Below are 16,530 nucleotides of genomic sequence, written 5' to 3' on the forward strand. Positions count from 1 at the left end.
TTTACAATAAGCTCCTCATTAGAAGGTGTAACATTTGATTCTCCAAATATACGTTTTAATATGGACTTCATGTTTTTATATTTCAATTCTGACGAAGCACACGCTGTCAATGCGAGTTGGCGCTGTTGATAATCCAGGCCTGACTTATCTAATAGTTTAAAAGCTAGGACGGCATCCGGCAAAGTCATTTCAAACTTGGTACTTTTGAGATATCTCTGGTCGAATTCTATAATATATTCAGAGATACTCATGTTTTCAGGCCGCTGGAATTTATCAAAGTTTGGTAAGCCTCGTACATAGTGTCTAGAGAATCCTTTAAAAACAAATTGTCTAATACATTAATAAGATTCGACATACCTTCGTCTGTGTTGAGTTCTTCCACTTCAATTCCCATAGCTGCCCGTTTTGCATTTCCGTTAAGTGAAAGGCTAACAGCCAATGCCTGTTTGTTCTTTGGTAAATCCGTCATCATTGTCCAAATCTTTATTTCATTTTTCCAGCATGGGTAGTCGTTCTCATCAAATCTAGGGGGATTTTTGTAGTTAACGGCCATTTCCTCTTTGTGGTCGTTCGTTAAAAAAAAACTTCAATTATTGTTCCGTAGATCGTTTTCGTTCGCAACTACCATGAAAAACCAGTAAAATAATCCAACTCCGATGGTATATATATAAACAATATATATATAATTTATTACAGCAGCTAATACATTATTGAATAAATATGCTACACGATTAGAGTTTAACGGTTAACAAACACATAAACATTACAACGCCATCTTTTTTTTAAAAGAAGAGTTCATTAACTCTGCCTTTTTATAAGGGAGATAACTTAACAAATTATATATATATTAATGCCAATATAAAGGGTGACAACTTAACAGGTCGTGTCATCAGCATAGATGTCAACGAAAGATTTTAGAATGTGTTTTGGGAGATCATTGATGTAGATCGGGAAGAGAGTTGGGCCCAGGATTGACCCCTGAGGGACTCCAGCATTAATACTGTGGGCCTCTGATTTCTGCCCATCAACCATTACTCTTATGAGCCTATCAGATAGAAATGATTTAATGATAGAGAAAACATTTCCAGTTATACCGTAGCTGGAAATCTTGTGTAGTAGGCCTTTATGCCAAACCTTATCAAAGGCCTTTGATATGTCGAGAGCAATTGCCCTAGAAATTAAGCCTTTGTCGAGAGATTCGCTAATCCTATGAGATATAACCGTTAGCACATCTGCTGTAGATCTAGCAGAGCGGAAACCATATTGCGTGTCACTAAGAAGGTTATTTCTGCTGAGGTGGTTTACTACTTCTCTATTTATTGTGGATTCCAGCAACTTACTCATGACACACAAGAGACTTATTGGTCTGTACTGAGAGGGGGCTGACTTATCATCTGAATTCTTAAATACAGGGCATACTGATGAGGTTTTCCAGGGTGTTGGAAAGCACTTCTCCTTAAGGCAACGCTAAAACAGTTTGCAAAGTATGGGGGCAAGTTCTGGTTGTAATTTTTTTAACACTATAATTGGAATACCGTCGGGACCAGTTGCTTTACTGGAGTCAAGGTTCTTGATTAGCTTGGCGACCTCACGCACAGATATTTGTATGTTGCATAGCGTGTTGTCTGTTATAGGAGGGAATATGGGGAGTTGATGGCCTTCGTCACACAGGGTAGAATTTGCCGCAAAGTTTTTGGCAAATAGTTTGGCCTTGTCGGATGCTGTTGAGATGACCTCTGGTCCATTGATAATGGTTGGGATAGAGCGCACGTTTCTGTTCAAGATCCTATTTGCTATTTGCCAAAACTCGTGGAAACCAAGCCGCTGCTCAGCTACTTTGGACTTAACGGATTGCGCATATAGTTCTCTTGCATTTTTTATTACTCTTTTACAATGGTTACTGGCGGTTCTGAAAGCAGTTTTAGTTTCAGTGCATCTATTACGTTGGTAGCTATGGAAAAAGTCATTTCTGTGTGCGATGGCAGCAGCACATTCAGTGGAGAACCATGGCTGGCTGTTAAGTTTTTGTTTGAATTTTTTGGATGGTATGAATTGGCCTATGCCTACAAGTAACCATTCGGTCAGATCTGATACTATAGAGGACACATCCTTTTTAAACATGGAATGGAGAGGGAGATCAGATATGAATGTACAGAAGCTATCCCAGTCAGCCATAGAGTGAATAGTTGACTTTTGAAACTTTTGTATAAGAAATAGTGAAGATCTTTATTCATCATTTTCTTCAGAGTCATCACTGCCATCTCTCTTGCCAAATGCAGCTTTTTGATGAATTTCATTGTAAGGACACAATACCTGCTATGATCCTTCTTGCTGGCCACTTAGTAGGATCATAGCAAGCATTCTGATTGTGTCTGTATATCTCCATCACAATTCTCCAGCTCATATCTAAAGGAGAATTGAGCAGCAACTAAGATTTCTAAATAAAAAATAAAAATAATAGTTGAAAAAAAAAATATATAAATGATTACGTATTTCATCTTAGGAATTCAACAACAATAAAATGAAAATAACAATAATCGTCCCAAAAGAAAAATAAAGTAAATAATTAAATATCTCAGCTCCAAACTTCTATCGCAAAATAAATCTATAGTGTACCTTGTATTAGATTTTGGCAAACTGAACTGAAACGTCGCTGTTTACACAGTGCACACAGTGGTCTATGCAAACATGAGGGTGGAGCAGACAAATTTCCCCAATGAGTCAGTGCTTGATTTCTGAAGAACTTACTTGCAGGTGAGGTGTGAATTTCTCATGTTTGACGCTATGGTTAATTAATAAAAGGTGAATGCACATCAAATGTTGTGATGACAGTAACCAAGTAAATGATATAGTTTTGAAGAGAAGCGATGCAAAAAATCTCCCTAAAAAATAATAATGGTGAACTTTGTTACTGTATTCTGGAAAACGCTCTTAATTCCAATGTTTAAACAAAATATATTTGCCATGATTTGAAAACTTGGCATAAAATTCTAGGACACTTAGGTCACTATTTCAGATATCAAAAGGTTGCCGAATGTAGTTGACAGAATGAAAATAAAAACTTCAAACTGCAATTTTTGTACACAAGGAAAAAATTGGCAAAGTCCCAAAAAAAGATGCCAGACAAAAAGTCCACAAAAATTCTCTCATTGGTGCATTGTGACTTGAATGGTCCGATGGAACTGATAAGCAGATAAAACTTCAAGTATGCATTGAATTTTGTAGACGATTATTCCGGTTTAATAATGGTCTATTTCTTAAACAAATCTGATGCTCTGCAAGCAACTCAGAAATTCTTAGCGGATATCATCCCTTACGATGCAGTAAAGTGTATTCACTGTGACAATGGAGCAAAATTTACTAATAAAGATTTTGAACTTTTATTAATTAAGCATAGCGTCAAACATGAGAAATCCACACCTCATTCACCACACTAAAATATGACTGCTGAAACATCATCGCAGTCACTTGTTAAAAAGTTAAAATGTTTACGTATTGAATCTAAACTCCCCCAAAACTTATAGACGTATGCATTAATGACAGCTGCATATATATGCAACCAATCTTTTAATCACAAATTAAACAAAACTCAATACAAAGCGTTCAGCATTAAAACAAGTAGAATGTATATGTTCAGTTCAACTTGCTTCATGTTTATAAATGAGAAAATCAAAGTAAATATTAAAACTGAACAGTACCTATTTCTAGATTGTGACAAAGGTAGTCCAGCATATTTTGTATTTTTCCCCAGACAAAATACAATAAAATGGGTTTGATGTGTAAAATTCAATGACACATTTAATTTCAAAAACGAAAATCCATTAGATCTCAAGATGACCTAACTAAAGTAAAAGGGATTTATACACTACTTCCAGATGAGTCCAAACAACAAAGTCGGAGATTGTGTAGAGTAAAAAGTGCTGGGTAGACAGTGTATGTCACCGTATACACTTAAATGCACAACAGTTATTGATGAGATGCAGCATCACATGGTCAAAAATAGGTTAGAGGTTGACATAATTCTAGGATGAAATTGACAGCAAGTATTCTACCCAGAATGTGAAAAAAAAATTGATGCTAGTGATATGCATGATCATCTGGGGGTTAGCAGTTCTGTTCTGGACCTAATGCATACGCACCCGATGAAACCTCATCGACCAACCACTCTTAACCCTTATCCTCGAGTGGTCTCTGGCCTCGATAAGTGGTTATGCCTATGTATAAAAAAAACAGTCATCTAAAACAGATGTTGCAGTCATTTTGCCATGAAGGAATATGTGGTGTTAGAGGTTTATCCCAAGTCGTTATGTAATCCGTGATTACTTCTACTGTTGGCATCACAGGAAAGATACACAAGGAATGCCTTGGTGGATTAGTTCCCTAACATGGATGTCTCTGGGGGTTCGGTCACTGTAGGAACAGCTTGCCAGTTCATCTCAATGTCTCTGAGGTTAGAGAAATAGAGCAAGCCGTCACTCAGTTGTTGGCCAAAGTGAATACTAATGAGATTAAAGGACGAACTGCTGGACACGCTGTAGAGCAAGGATATGGATGAAATGTGAGTGTAGTTAGTAATTTGAAAAGTTGCCTTAAAAAAGGCAGGTTTGTTTGTGGTATGGTTGTGCATAAAAGGATGGGTTTGTTCTGGGATGGATGACACTGCTGCAACTAAAAAGTTGACAGACATAGGGAGTATCGCACCTCTAAAAGCAACTGGTTTTTCCTTAGCAAAAATTACTGTTTATATATAAAGATTGCAGACAATAGGTGGTGGTCTTGTTAAATATAATACACTGCCACTATCAATTCTTAGCCTAGACTAAAGTGGTTTAACATTATATGATGTGGTGTTGCATTATCTTTCAGTGAGACCAATCACTTTCATCACAGCTGGTTTAATGTTGAAATAAAAATGCAGATAGAAATCACAGATAGAGGTCAGAATCAAAAGTGCAAGCCATTTCCAATTATTTCATAACATCCAGTTCCATTATTTTTAATAGCAGCAGCAAACATCTAAAACTGGATGTCCTGATAAATGAATTCATAGTTAATTGGCCACAAATTATTGAAAGGCATGAATCTTAATATTGATTTCATACTATGTGACTAAAAAGTTAACTGTCAGCTGACCAAAGGTAGCATGAAAGTTAGATGAAAGTGAAAGGAATCTTTTTGTGGAGTAATTGGATTTGTACAAAAAAATATTCGTTGAATTGATTAGAAATATTTTGTAACAGTATTGAATTAAAAATGAAGCTTTATGAGCAGATTTCATGCTTTGTGCCACTTTATTGCTTTTTCTTGTGTTGAGAAAATATCAGTTATCTCATTTGAGTTACATTACCTCAACCAAGCTAATTTGGAAGAGTCCACTAAAATTGCATGACCCACCCAACTTTCAGTGAGCTTTTTTAGACATATGTGAAATGGAGAGATAGTCCCCAAACAATACAAAGTGAGCAAACAGAAAATTATAGTTTACAAACGTCACGCAAACAGACTCCACAAACCTCATCTTGACAGAAAACGATTCGTGGCAGAGTAAAGTCAAATATAAGATTTACATTTGTAAAGTGTTCAGTAATCCTCCCTTCCTGTCTAAGTAATATACTTAAGTATTATACTTAACTATTAATAAGTATCCCAAACTAGCCTAGTTTAGGATGCGAAAATGGGTAAATTAAGTTAAATTTCCCTTGCGATATCTCGTTAATTTTTTGGGTTATTTTGATAAAGTTTTGATTTAAATAAAATTTAATCTTTTTGCTTCATAGATATATAATTCTTTTTTTTTGTGTGTGTCTTTAATAGTTTTTTTTTTTTTTCAGGCTACTTCAAGTTATGTCACTAATTTTGGTGAACGCCGCTTTATTTTTTACACAAAAAAAATGTTGGGGTTTTTCAAATTTGGTGCGCGCGATATTGTGAGCCTTTACCTATTAAAAAAATAGTGCCATTTTAAAGAAAAAAGGTCACTTATCAATATGGTGAGCTTAAAAGAGTTTTAAGTTGTTTTTCACAAAACAAATCCAACTTGAAAACTTCAGTGAAAGAAATATGAAATTCAACTGAAAAAAAATCCGAAAATCACACCCTTTAATAATCTGTTGGTGTCATTACTACGCTCATAAATCAAGGAGCGACACTAATTAGTGTACCTACACATCGAGATTTACAACTTAATCCCAAGTGACCGAACTAAGAAGTATCATCAAGAAAATCAACTGTCAGCTGGAACAAGCCACACCACTGAACGTAAACAAACAACTTGTTTCACTATGGATAAGTGAGTTTGTTTTTGTTTATTTAAAAAATTCTAGAAAGTTATTGTTTAAAATAATATTTTTAGTGCGACAAGCGCGCCAATAAAAAAAATGAAAATTTACAATTTAAAAAATGTTAGTTGTTTATTTTCTATATCTTCTTTCAAACTTTCATATGTTCTTTGCTTTATCTTCTTTCGGTTGGATAAACTTCAGCATTGTTAAAATATCTTTTAAAAATTAAACTGGGTACATTTTAAACCAAAAGAACATTTTTAATGGCATGTGACTGACAGAAAAAATTTGTTTCATTTTAAAAAATGTGCCTCTTTTTTTTTTTCTTTTTTTTTTACTTATTTAATTCTCTTATGTTCTGTCGGGCGTTTTTGATATATCTAACATTTTGTTAAATTATTTTTTTTATTATACTGTACATTTACGTTACTTGAAAAAAAAAATTAACATAATATAGCTAAGTTTTAAGTTACGTGCAACAAGTCATGTGTAAATAAAAAAATTAATTTCACGTAAAAATGTAAATTTTTTTGTTTATGTTCTATCAGGCGTTTTTGATAAATTTGAAAATTTTGTTAAATTATTTTTTAATTACAATGTATATTACTTAAAAAATAACTGAAAATATAGTTATGTGCACGTGCACGTGGCGCGTAAATGAAAAAATTAGTTTCACTGTAAAAATCATTTTTTTTTTCTTTAATAATTCCCGAGACGGTACTTCTACAATTTATCACCGAAAATGGAGACGCCATTTTTTCGCGCACTTGTCGTTAAAATCCGAGGAAGAAATCAGTATTTTAAACTATGACCGAAGTTAGAAATAAATAACAAAAAAATTAAACTAGATATTAATTGCTTCCAGAAAGAGCTATGAACAAAAGTAAATAAAGTGAAAGAGAACATATATCCGTAATTGTTTGATTGAAAATGTTTCCATTTAATTAATGAAAACGGGAAGGTTTTTCATGAAACGTATATAAATTTTTTTATTATTAAAAACAGAAAATGAAAATTACATATTCATAGTTATTTAAACTGAGCGAGAGCTATTTGAAAACCAAAACATTTACTGTATAAAAATATATCAAAATAAAACATTTATTGAAAAGTTGGCGTAAGAAAATATAATTTTAATAAAACAATTTTATAATGAAATCAACATTGGATTTTTATAAAATAGTTTGTTCTTTTTGTTTGTTTTTTTCGAACAAACAAATAATTTTAATGAAACATTTTTTTGAATTAAAGCAATTTTAAAGGGTCAACAAAAATGAACTTAAACCGAAAAATCATTATCTAGTTTAATTTTTTTGTTATTTATTTCATGCTTCGGTCATAGTTTAAAATATTGATTTCTCTCTCGCATTTTAATGACAGGTGTGCGAAAAAAATGGCGTCTCCATTTTCGGCAATAAACCGTAGAAGTACCCCCGAGACCTATATATTCTATCAGGTGTTTTTGATAAACTTCAACTGAGATATCTCAAGATTGTGTTAGGTGTCAAAATCAACACCAGTGGAAATAAAGTTCAACTGGAAGCTGCCTTCTCTGACTACTTGAGAAATCCAGTTAATTCATTTCCACTTCCAAAGCAACAAAAAAAGTCCTTAGTGAATCTGTTGAACATTCAGATAACTCCTCCTGCAGTTATGATGAAGAACCATCTTCGGGTATCTTCAGTTATGAGCATCAAGGACAATGGGTTGCTGTCTACTATGACACCAACTTTTACATTGGCCAAGTCATTGAGGTTATATCTACATCCAGCGCTGTAATATAATTTTTATCGCAAACCAAAGGTAGAAAAGATTTTTTTCGATGGCCTTTGACATTGCACAGGTAGAGTCAGCGTTTGTTTACAGATGGGGTTTTGAGGTAATGCCAGTTTCAAGTAATGGTAGGATTTGGGGTGTTCTTGATATATCTACCATAGCAGAAGCTTATGAAAGAATTCTGGGAGAAAATCAATAAAGAAAGAAATTGTAATAAGACTTCTGCTTATAAAATATCTTCTTTACTTGTCTTTTAAGTTGAAAGTTTTTCAATGCTTGAAAAAAATGACGTGACTTTTTGTATAACAAATTTCTAAATCTTATTGCTGTCGGTCCTTTTTTGGCAAGTTTAAATTCCCCAAAGTAAAAATATTTCTGTGGTAAACATTTTTTTTTTATTCCTCACCTCAAAATTAGTAAAGTTGCAAAGTTTTAAGCTTCTAACTCCAATGGTTACATTTTTACAGCAATTTCAGTAACGTATACTTTTGACTCATTTATTTTAACCCTTTTTTGCTCTTTTTACCAAATTGTTTGTTTGACTGCTTTTACATGGTCCACAGTTGAGTGGTTTTATCAATTTATAATTAAAAGAAAAAATTATCTTGATCTCTAATGTGTTACATTAACTATTGAAATTAAATTGATATGAACAGTCAAAGTTGCACTTCCGTGTCATATTTGCAGTTTTTTTCGCATTGGTAGTGTTTAGATTGGTTTCATCTAATAATTATTGCTTTCATTTTCATTTACCACAAGATGACATTACATTTATAAGGATTTTTCACTTGTTAGTAGTTTAGATTTTTAGTTATATACTATGAAATTTGGCTTCTGGACCATGATAGCAAATTTTTAACTTTCCGACAAACTTTCAACGATCATAACTTGATGTCTAATTGAGCTACCAAAATAAATTTGGTATTTTTGTTTATGGTTTAAAAAAAATCTATATGACCACATTAATTTTTTTTTAGATATAATGAAAATAAAATTTTGGTTTGGAATACCTACTATTAAATGTAACATTATTTGGCAACATTTTGTATCTTTCCTGGGTAATGTTGACCCATCATGTCATGTGCGATAGTTGCTAAGGAGTCACGTGACTAATTTATGTAAAACCCAGACTGCTGAACTGAATGAAAATGAAACAAAATACACTACAATTTTCAGACTTATCGGATTCGATGGCGGAAAGAAAAAGATGAGTCAACATGAAATCATTGTCATTAAACATCATTTACTTCTTGAACATATTCAAAAGACATAGCTTACTTGATTTCTGTTAAATAAAGTTGTTAGTTTTAATTGTTAATAAATTTTGAATATTAATTTCACAAATATTTTAGCTAAAAGTTATACTTCTTTTTCTTACAATTCATCGGGTTGTGTTACTTTCACCCCCACCCCCCAATAAAAACAAATAGTCACATTTTTCTTTCTGACTCAGCGGCAAAAATTGTAATGTATTGTTTTATTTCCGTTCAGTTGGACAGTCTGAGTTTTACATAAAGACAAGTCACACAACAGAACATGATGAATCAAGTCAACATTTTTGTGTATACGTTTAAGACTAATATTCTCGAATTTGTCTTCAAAATAATTTTCCTCAAAATGGTACGGTATAACTGGATATATACTAAATATGATTAGATCCTTCTTAGATAGCAGAATCATCCAGTTCTCGATGATGGATGTGTTGCGGGCCAGGATATAAACACCCTAACTCGCTACAAAAGAAAATAATGAAACGAATGGAATGAAGGAAACAAAAACTCAATTGCTGAATAAAATAAACGTGTCGTTTATTTTCTGTTGAAAAATGAATGTTTTAGGTGTAACACGTGTTCATGTCCGCGCAGGTGTCACCATCGTTTGGACTGGTGGTATAGAAAGAAAAGGAAATCATCATCTCACGTTTAGGTCACCAACGTTTGTTCACGTGTGGCAAGAAAAGGAAATGGAGTAGAGAAACGAGAAATGGCCGTCCGGCATGTAGAAAGAGAAAGAGGGTTGACATCAGTTAAGCTGCGCGCCATGTTAGCAGTCAGCTACACAGAGGTGTTCTGAGGCACAAGTTGTAGATACGAGTTGTCTGGTTGATTAACCAAAACAAAAGGGGAAAAAACAGTGAGAAAGTCAATCCAGTTCATGGAGAGAGAAAGCGTATAAAGTGTACGTACTGTCTGTTAGCTTTTGCCCCACATAGTAGCAGGTGGTGGGAGGCGCGAATGTGCCACAAGGGAGGTGGCTGGTCCGCTGACCACTCGGCTCGGAAGGCGAGTCGGAAAAGGGTAGGAAACACCTTGTCTCTTGCTTTTATAGTTGTTTCCGGTGGTCTTTTGCGCATGTGTGGATTTCCTTTGAAAGGGGAAGTGACGTTGCCCATGTGTGCGTATATGTGAGTACATGTGTGTATGTTAGTGTGTGTGTGTATGCACATGAATGTGAATATATCTACGTGTGTGTACGTGCGCGCGTATGTTTGTGTGCGTGTATTTATATGACAAGAAATATGGCTTGAGATGTGAACGCATGTTTTTGTGTGAGACTAGAAAAGGCTCGCGCAGATGTGCACCCAAGCAGTATAACATTAATGAGGGAGTGCCTCAGGTGTTGATCCTTGCACTGTTATTCCTGATATTCATAAATGACTTCCCTGATAATGATGATACAATGCTCTATAACATGCATGAGGGAAGAATGGATGTATACAAATCCAAGACAATGACAGAATTGTTAGAGAATGATCTCCAGACCATAGTGGAATGGAGCCACAAATGAATGGTAACATTTAATGCGAGTAAGATTAAGTTGCTCTCCTTTAGCAATTACAAGACGCCTCTTCAACCATCTATGTCCATGACAAATAACATGCTACCTAAAATTTCTTCCTTCAAAGTCTTCGGCCTAACATTCACAGGCAATATGAACTGGAACAAATACATTGAGGACATTGCAAAAAGCTGCTGCAAAGAAGGTGGATTTCATCTATCGAGCTAGAAGTCTATTCACACCTGAGAGTATCCTGTATTTCTACAAGGCCACCATTCGCCCATGCATGGAGTATTGTTACCACATCTGCACTGGTGCATCTACCACTAGCCTCTCACTCTTGGACAGGGTCCAAAAAAGAGTCTGCAATCTAATGTTCCACTTTGTCAACTAAGCTCTAACCCCTGTCCCTCTCAACATACAAATCCCCAACAAACCAATAAAGACACGAGGAAATTAAAAAATAAAGAAAAATCGGCATTATTTTACTTTAAGCCTTACTTTATCTTACATTATTCGGTGTGCTTTAAAAGAATATGGTAACCATTTCCGTCGCAAATTTACCGTTTGTATGGTATTAACCCCTTAACTATTTTCCATTTCAAAGCCAAGCCTTCGTTTACGCTACACGCGAGCATAAAAAAAGCTGTTAAATGTGCACTCGTGTACCAAACTACCTTGTCACAGTGTAGTATTGGCGAAAAATTAAAATTAGACGAAAAGCAAGTACTTTTCCAAATATTAAACATGTAATTCTATATGTTATCACGGGTGGCCATTTTGTATGCGCAAGCGCGCACATGGCCTCCTACGCGCTCATGCAAAAGAAATCAAACAAAAAACTTTTTAGCCAATAAACACACAAAAAAAAAATGCCCCTTCTCTCAGGTGGCCAGAAAGTGGTAACTCATTTTAACTTAAATTTACATGGAAAAGTGGTCACCCACTTTTCGAAAAAGTAATTTCGTTATATCAGGAAAACTATTTTTTTGCGACGGAAACGGTTTTCAGATTCGTTTTTAGCACACCGAAATCTACAAAAACAATATTTTCTTATATACGGACGTGAGAAGGGCCTTAAAGTAAAATAATACCGATAAAAATCAGTATGAGAAAAAAAAACGAAAAAAAAAACGAAATATCACATCTGTTTTGAAAACGAAGAAAAATCATTGATAAAAAAAAAAATGCTCGTACTCATGCAGTCATTCATGCAGTAGTGCGATCCGTGCTGAAATAATAACGTTATTATTTAAAAAGCCATTCTTAACATGGGGAGGGAGGGTGTTTTGTACCTAATCTGTACTTTAACCTTACAATTGAATTAAAAATCATATCATAAAACTTTAATTAAACGTGGAAATACGATTTAAAAAATAGCGCGGATCAGCACCCTTTGCATTAGCCGCAAAATGCTATTTCTTCGTTTATCACCGGGGGAAGGTGAATGAAAAAAGAGGAATTGTCAATGGAAGTTACAACTTTTTTTTTCAATTGACAACTGTGGAATGCTCGGATTTTGAGAATACTAGATGTACAACTTATCGCCGACCGACGTTTATTAATGTATTTATTTCTTTTAGCTTTTTACACGATGTGTTGAACGTTTAATATTTATATAAAACGCACATGATGAAATGGTGTGTACCCTCTGTTATAATCTGGTGGTAAAAAAAAAAAAAAATAGATTTATAAACAAGAGTTTTATTTCAAAAAGAAATTAAACCAAATGGATAACCATTATTTTTCTATAACATTCATTTCATTCTTTTAAAAAATACGACAAAATAACTTCAAAACTTTTACATTTCAATCAATGAATTAAAAACTAAACTTGACTTTAAAATTTAAATACAAATAGAATAATAGCGGTACTAGTGCAGAGAGTGATCCGGACGTAAATAACAACATTATTTAAAAAGCCATTCTTAACATGGGGAGGGGAGGGTGTTTTGTACCTATTCTATACTTACTTCAACCTTACAATTGAATAAAAAAAATATATCATAAAACTTTAATTAAACATGGAAATACGATTTACAAAATAGCGCGGATCAGTTACTCACTCACTCTCTGACTCTGCACTAGCAATAACAACTTACAACAAACACAAAATAAACAATATTGTTATTTTAAAAAAAAAAAAATCGCAGACTTTCAGAGGCCATACGGACACGAAATACGGTATTTAATGGATTTCGTAGAAAAAAAAGACGCCTGAATTAAAGTTCTGCGTTGTCTAACAACTTCGCACCTGTCATTATAATCTGACTAGAACTACTGCTTGTTGTCGATCGCGCTGGTGTGAAACTGGCAGTTTTAATGTTATTTTCATACACGTGTCTTTACTGGTTTCGTTTTTTTTTTTTTTTTTTTCAATCTCGCCAAAGTGTGCTTGCTTCGCCTCAACCACGCCCATATAAGTATAGAAAAAAAGTGAATATTACTCATGTACTTACCAAAACAACGTGTCCAGTTGAGATGTCCATATTTGACGCCACTGGTTCTTCACTCCTAGAAGAAAGAGGTAAAACAACCACTTCAGTAAGGCGAGAAGACAGGGGTTGCAGCAGCATTACTAGCATTCGCCGCCGACGCATTGGAGGCACGTCGTTCAATAGCGAAGACGGAGATTCAAATCAAAACGAAAGAAGTTTTTGTTTTCAATCGAATTTCATCACAGAAGAGAGTTCTGTTCACGAGCTTTTAATTGTCAAAGTTGTAGACGATATAAAGATAAGTTAAAGTAAAGATAAGTAGTATTTACACTGAGAAAATCCGGTGTCGCTCGCCGTGTCAACCGATGGGCCTTTTTTTGTTGTTGTTTTTATTTTTTGTTACTTTTTTTCCTGTTTCATTTAAAAGGTCTTGCTTTCTCTTTAACTCACATATCCTTTACATATGGATAGTTATAAATAATAGTCGTTGAAATCACATTTAGATTAGTTTTGCGATTTTTTTTAATCCAAGAAAAAGAAGATCAAACATATGGATTTAAAACCCGATTAACAATCACTCTTGCTATGATGCTTGCATAATTCGGTTGTTCTTCTTTTCAGGGCATCCATTTCCTAATTCGAACATCAGCCGGATATCGATTGATTTTACCCTTTTCTCACTTTTGTCGAATTAAACAAACTCGACAAAACCGGTGTAATGCGACATCTTTTAAAAAAAATCCCATCTTTTATATGTTTTTGAATGTCTGTGTGCAGACCTGTTCAAATGTATAAGTGTTTTATCATAATTCCTTTTTTATTACGTGTGCTCAAGAGGTTCACATATTATGCAATAAAAAATAGACGTATTTTACTTATTCTCCATCCATAACTGCAAGATGATTTGCAGAGAGAGGGAGGGGCACCTGCTGAACACTCTTCGTTTATGAACGGACGAATAATCAAGGTTGAAAAAAGAAAATACAGCAATACGAGAAAGAAAAAGTTACAAAATATTAAAATAATTTTATTGCTAAATCCTTTTCTTTATTTTAAACAAATAAGATTGAAGACAACTTCAATTAATTGTTAATAAATAGAATTCGAGAAATTGTATTTTAAATCTAATGTTTACGTTGAATTTTTATGGATAGAAATAAAGGGAAGTAATAGATTTCATTGCGGAATTTAAATATATACATATACACACGAGATACCGTAAAATAGTTTTTTTTGTTTGTTTTTTTTTAATCAAAAGTCCGGTAATCATTCAAATTTTCAATTTTGGTAGTTTTATAAAATCATTCACGTCTCTAATTGAATGTTTTGTTTGTTTGTACGCGTTTGGGAGAGGGGCATGGATTTTCGAGTGCCCGAGGAGAATTTTTAAACGAAACCAATTGGAGACTGGAATGATTCTATAAAATTACATCGTTTTTATATAGTTTTCTTTCTTTCTTTTTTTTTGGGGGGGGGGGGGGTATGTGTTTTTTTTTCTCAGCGCACTCCGAATTACAAAAAAAAAAATATATTATTTAACCAATTTACATTCCTTGAGTTTCCTTACAAAAACGGGTATTGTGCATTTGTGTTGCTGTAAATAAATAACAACATTATTTAGAAAACCAGTCTTAACACGGAAAAAGGGATGGTGTTTTGTAACTATTCTGTGCTTTCACCTAACAATTTAATAAACACAAATATCGTAAACATTGAATTTTATTTGCAAATACTATTTAAAAAAAATAGCGCGGTAACATAAATGCACAAGCACCCAAAAACTATACGTTTTGTTTTTAATAAGTCGAAACATAAAATTGAGAAAAAAAAAGGGGGGTAAAATTCTACGCTTATACCATATGCTAACTCCCCTCCCAAGACATTCTACATTTTTAGGCAGTTACAATTTGGGTAGTAATTCTGACAGTTTGAGAAATCTGGCGGTGTATATATATGTGTATATATATATGTATCATTATTATTTATAATTGGACTAGCCTGGGTGCCGGGTGTTGCCCAGGTTTTTGGAGGTATGTGTTGAGCAAAAAGAAGGAAAAAAAGTAGTAGTAGGCAGGCTCAAACCCATACTGCGAATGAGGAAAAGAACATGAAAAAAAAAAAGGGATGTTTTTGCTGTTGCGCCCATCGCCAAACCGGAAATGATGAATGTTTAAATTAAGGCTAGTCCATCGAAAAGAGGGGATGACTTTTGAAAATATCGGTGAAAAAAAGCAACCTCTCCCAGTAGAAAAGTGCCCAGTTGAGGGTGAAGGAATTAATGTTTTTAGCCAATTTTTCAATATTTGTCATCCAAAGAGTTGAGCTTCAAAACGATACCAATCTCATAAAAATTTGTCCCATCCGTCAAAGATTTTTGGCAAACATACATACATACATACATACGTATATTTAAACAGACAGGTGAAATTTATATTATAGATGGTAATCCATAAAATACAATAAACACGTGTGGGATCATTGCTTCTTTATTCGGGGCAACTACAGAGATGCCACCCAAGGCAGTGTGCATCCTGATTAGTTCCTCATGCAACATCTTCCCCTTTCTGAAAAAACAAAATTTTTTTTTTAAAATCTAATAATAGGTAAGAGACAAAAATAAAATAGGCATTCATTGTGCTTGACTTCTCTCTTGCCTAACAGAGATTATTCTGCCCTTTTCACTTGTGTCTCAATTCATGATGTATAGTTCTTGAACCTCGCCAAATTTCTTATTAGTCTTCCCGACCGTGACCTCCTCATCCTTTTAGGTTTAGGTTTGATGGAGATAGTCTTGGGCTCGGTCTTTCTCTTTCAACATTTTCTTATTGAGATGTCTGGGAGTCAAACGTCTTTCCTGTATCTGGTCCCATATTCACTGTTAGCTCATTGTGCAATTGGTTTGGCTGGAAGACCAGTGATGGCCATCGAAGTTCTGTTGTTTTATTCAAATCTACCCTATTCCATCGACACATTTCTCAATTATCTTTGATATGGCATGACTTCTCATCTAGTCTCTGCCATACAATGGCTTTCTCCCACTCTTTCTGTTTATGTGTGGTTTCATCCATACCACATCTCCGGGGTGCAAAGGTTTGCATGGTTTTACTTTGTGATTGAAGTACTGTTCTTGCCTTTTGGTTTCCTGCTTAATAATATTGTTTACATTTTGGGATAATTTTGGTTTGAATAGATTCTCTCTGGTTGGAAGAAGTGTTTTGTTCTTCTAGACATCAGTTTTTGTGCTGTTAATAACAGAC

General features: G+C 34.1%; 1 protein-coding gene and 1 long non-coding RNA gene across 6 annotated transcripts in view; one reads left to right on the plus strand and one right to left on the minus strand.

The window, feature by feature from the left end:
• The window catches only part of LOC145291330 (receptor-type tyrosine-protein phosphatase N2-like), a 1,723,320-nt gene that overhangs the window by 181,719 nt on the left and 1,525,071 nt on the right, over positions 1-16,530 (minus strand). For all 4 annotated transcript variants that reach the window (XM_080137086.1, XM_080137084.1, XM_080137087.1 and 1 more), the window contains one exon: positions 13,295-13,349. In XM_080137086.1, coding sequence (XP_079993212.1) covers positions 13,295-13,349 — 55 coding nt within the window. The remainder of the gene's footprint in view (positions 1-13,294; positions 13,350-16,530) is intronic.
• The window catches only part of LOC145291333 (uncharacterized), a 163,693-nt gene continuing 153,343 nt past the window's right edge, over positions 6,181-16,530 (plus strand). For both annotated transcript variants that reach the window (XR_013869385.1, XR_013869384.1), the window contains exon 1: positions 6,181-6,289. This is a non-coding gene — a long non-coding RNA (uncharacterized LOC145291333). The remainder of the gene's footprint in view (positions 6,290-16,530) is intronic.

The sequence above is a fragment of the Euprymna scolopes genome, chromosome 12 (genome assembly GCF_053919585.1).
Source record: "Euprymna scolopes isolate OS-2025 chromosome 12, ASM5391958v1, whole genome shotgun sequence".
NCBI classification, from domain to species: domain Eukaryota; kingdom Metazoa; phylum Mollusca; class Cephalopoda; order Sepiida; family Sepiolidae; genus Euprymna; species Euprymna scolopes.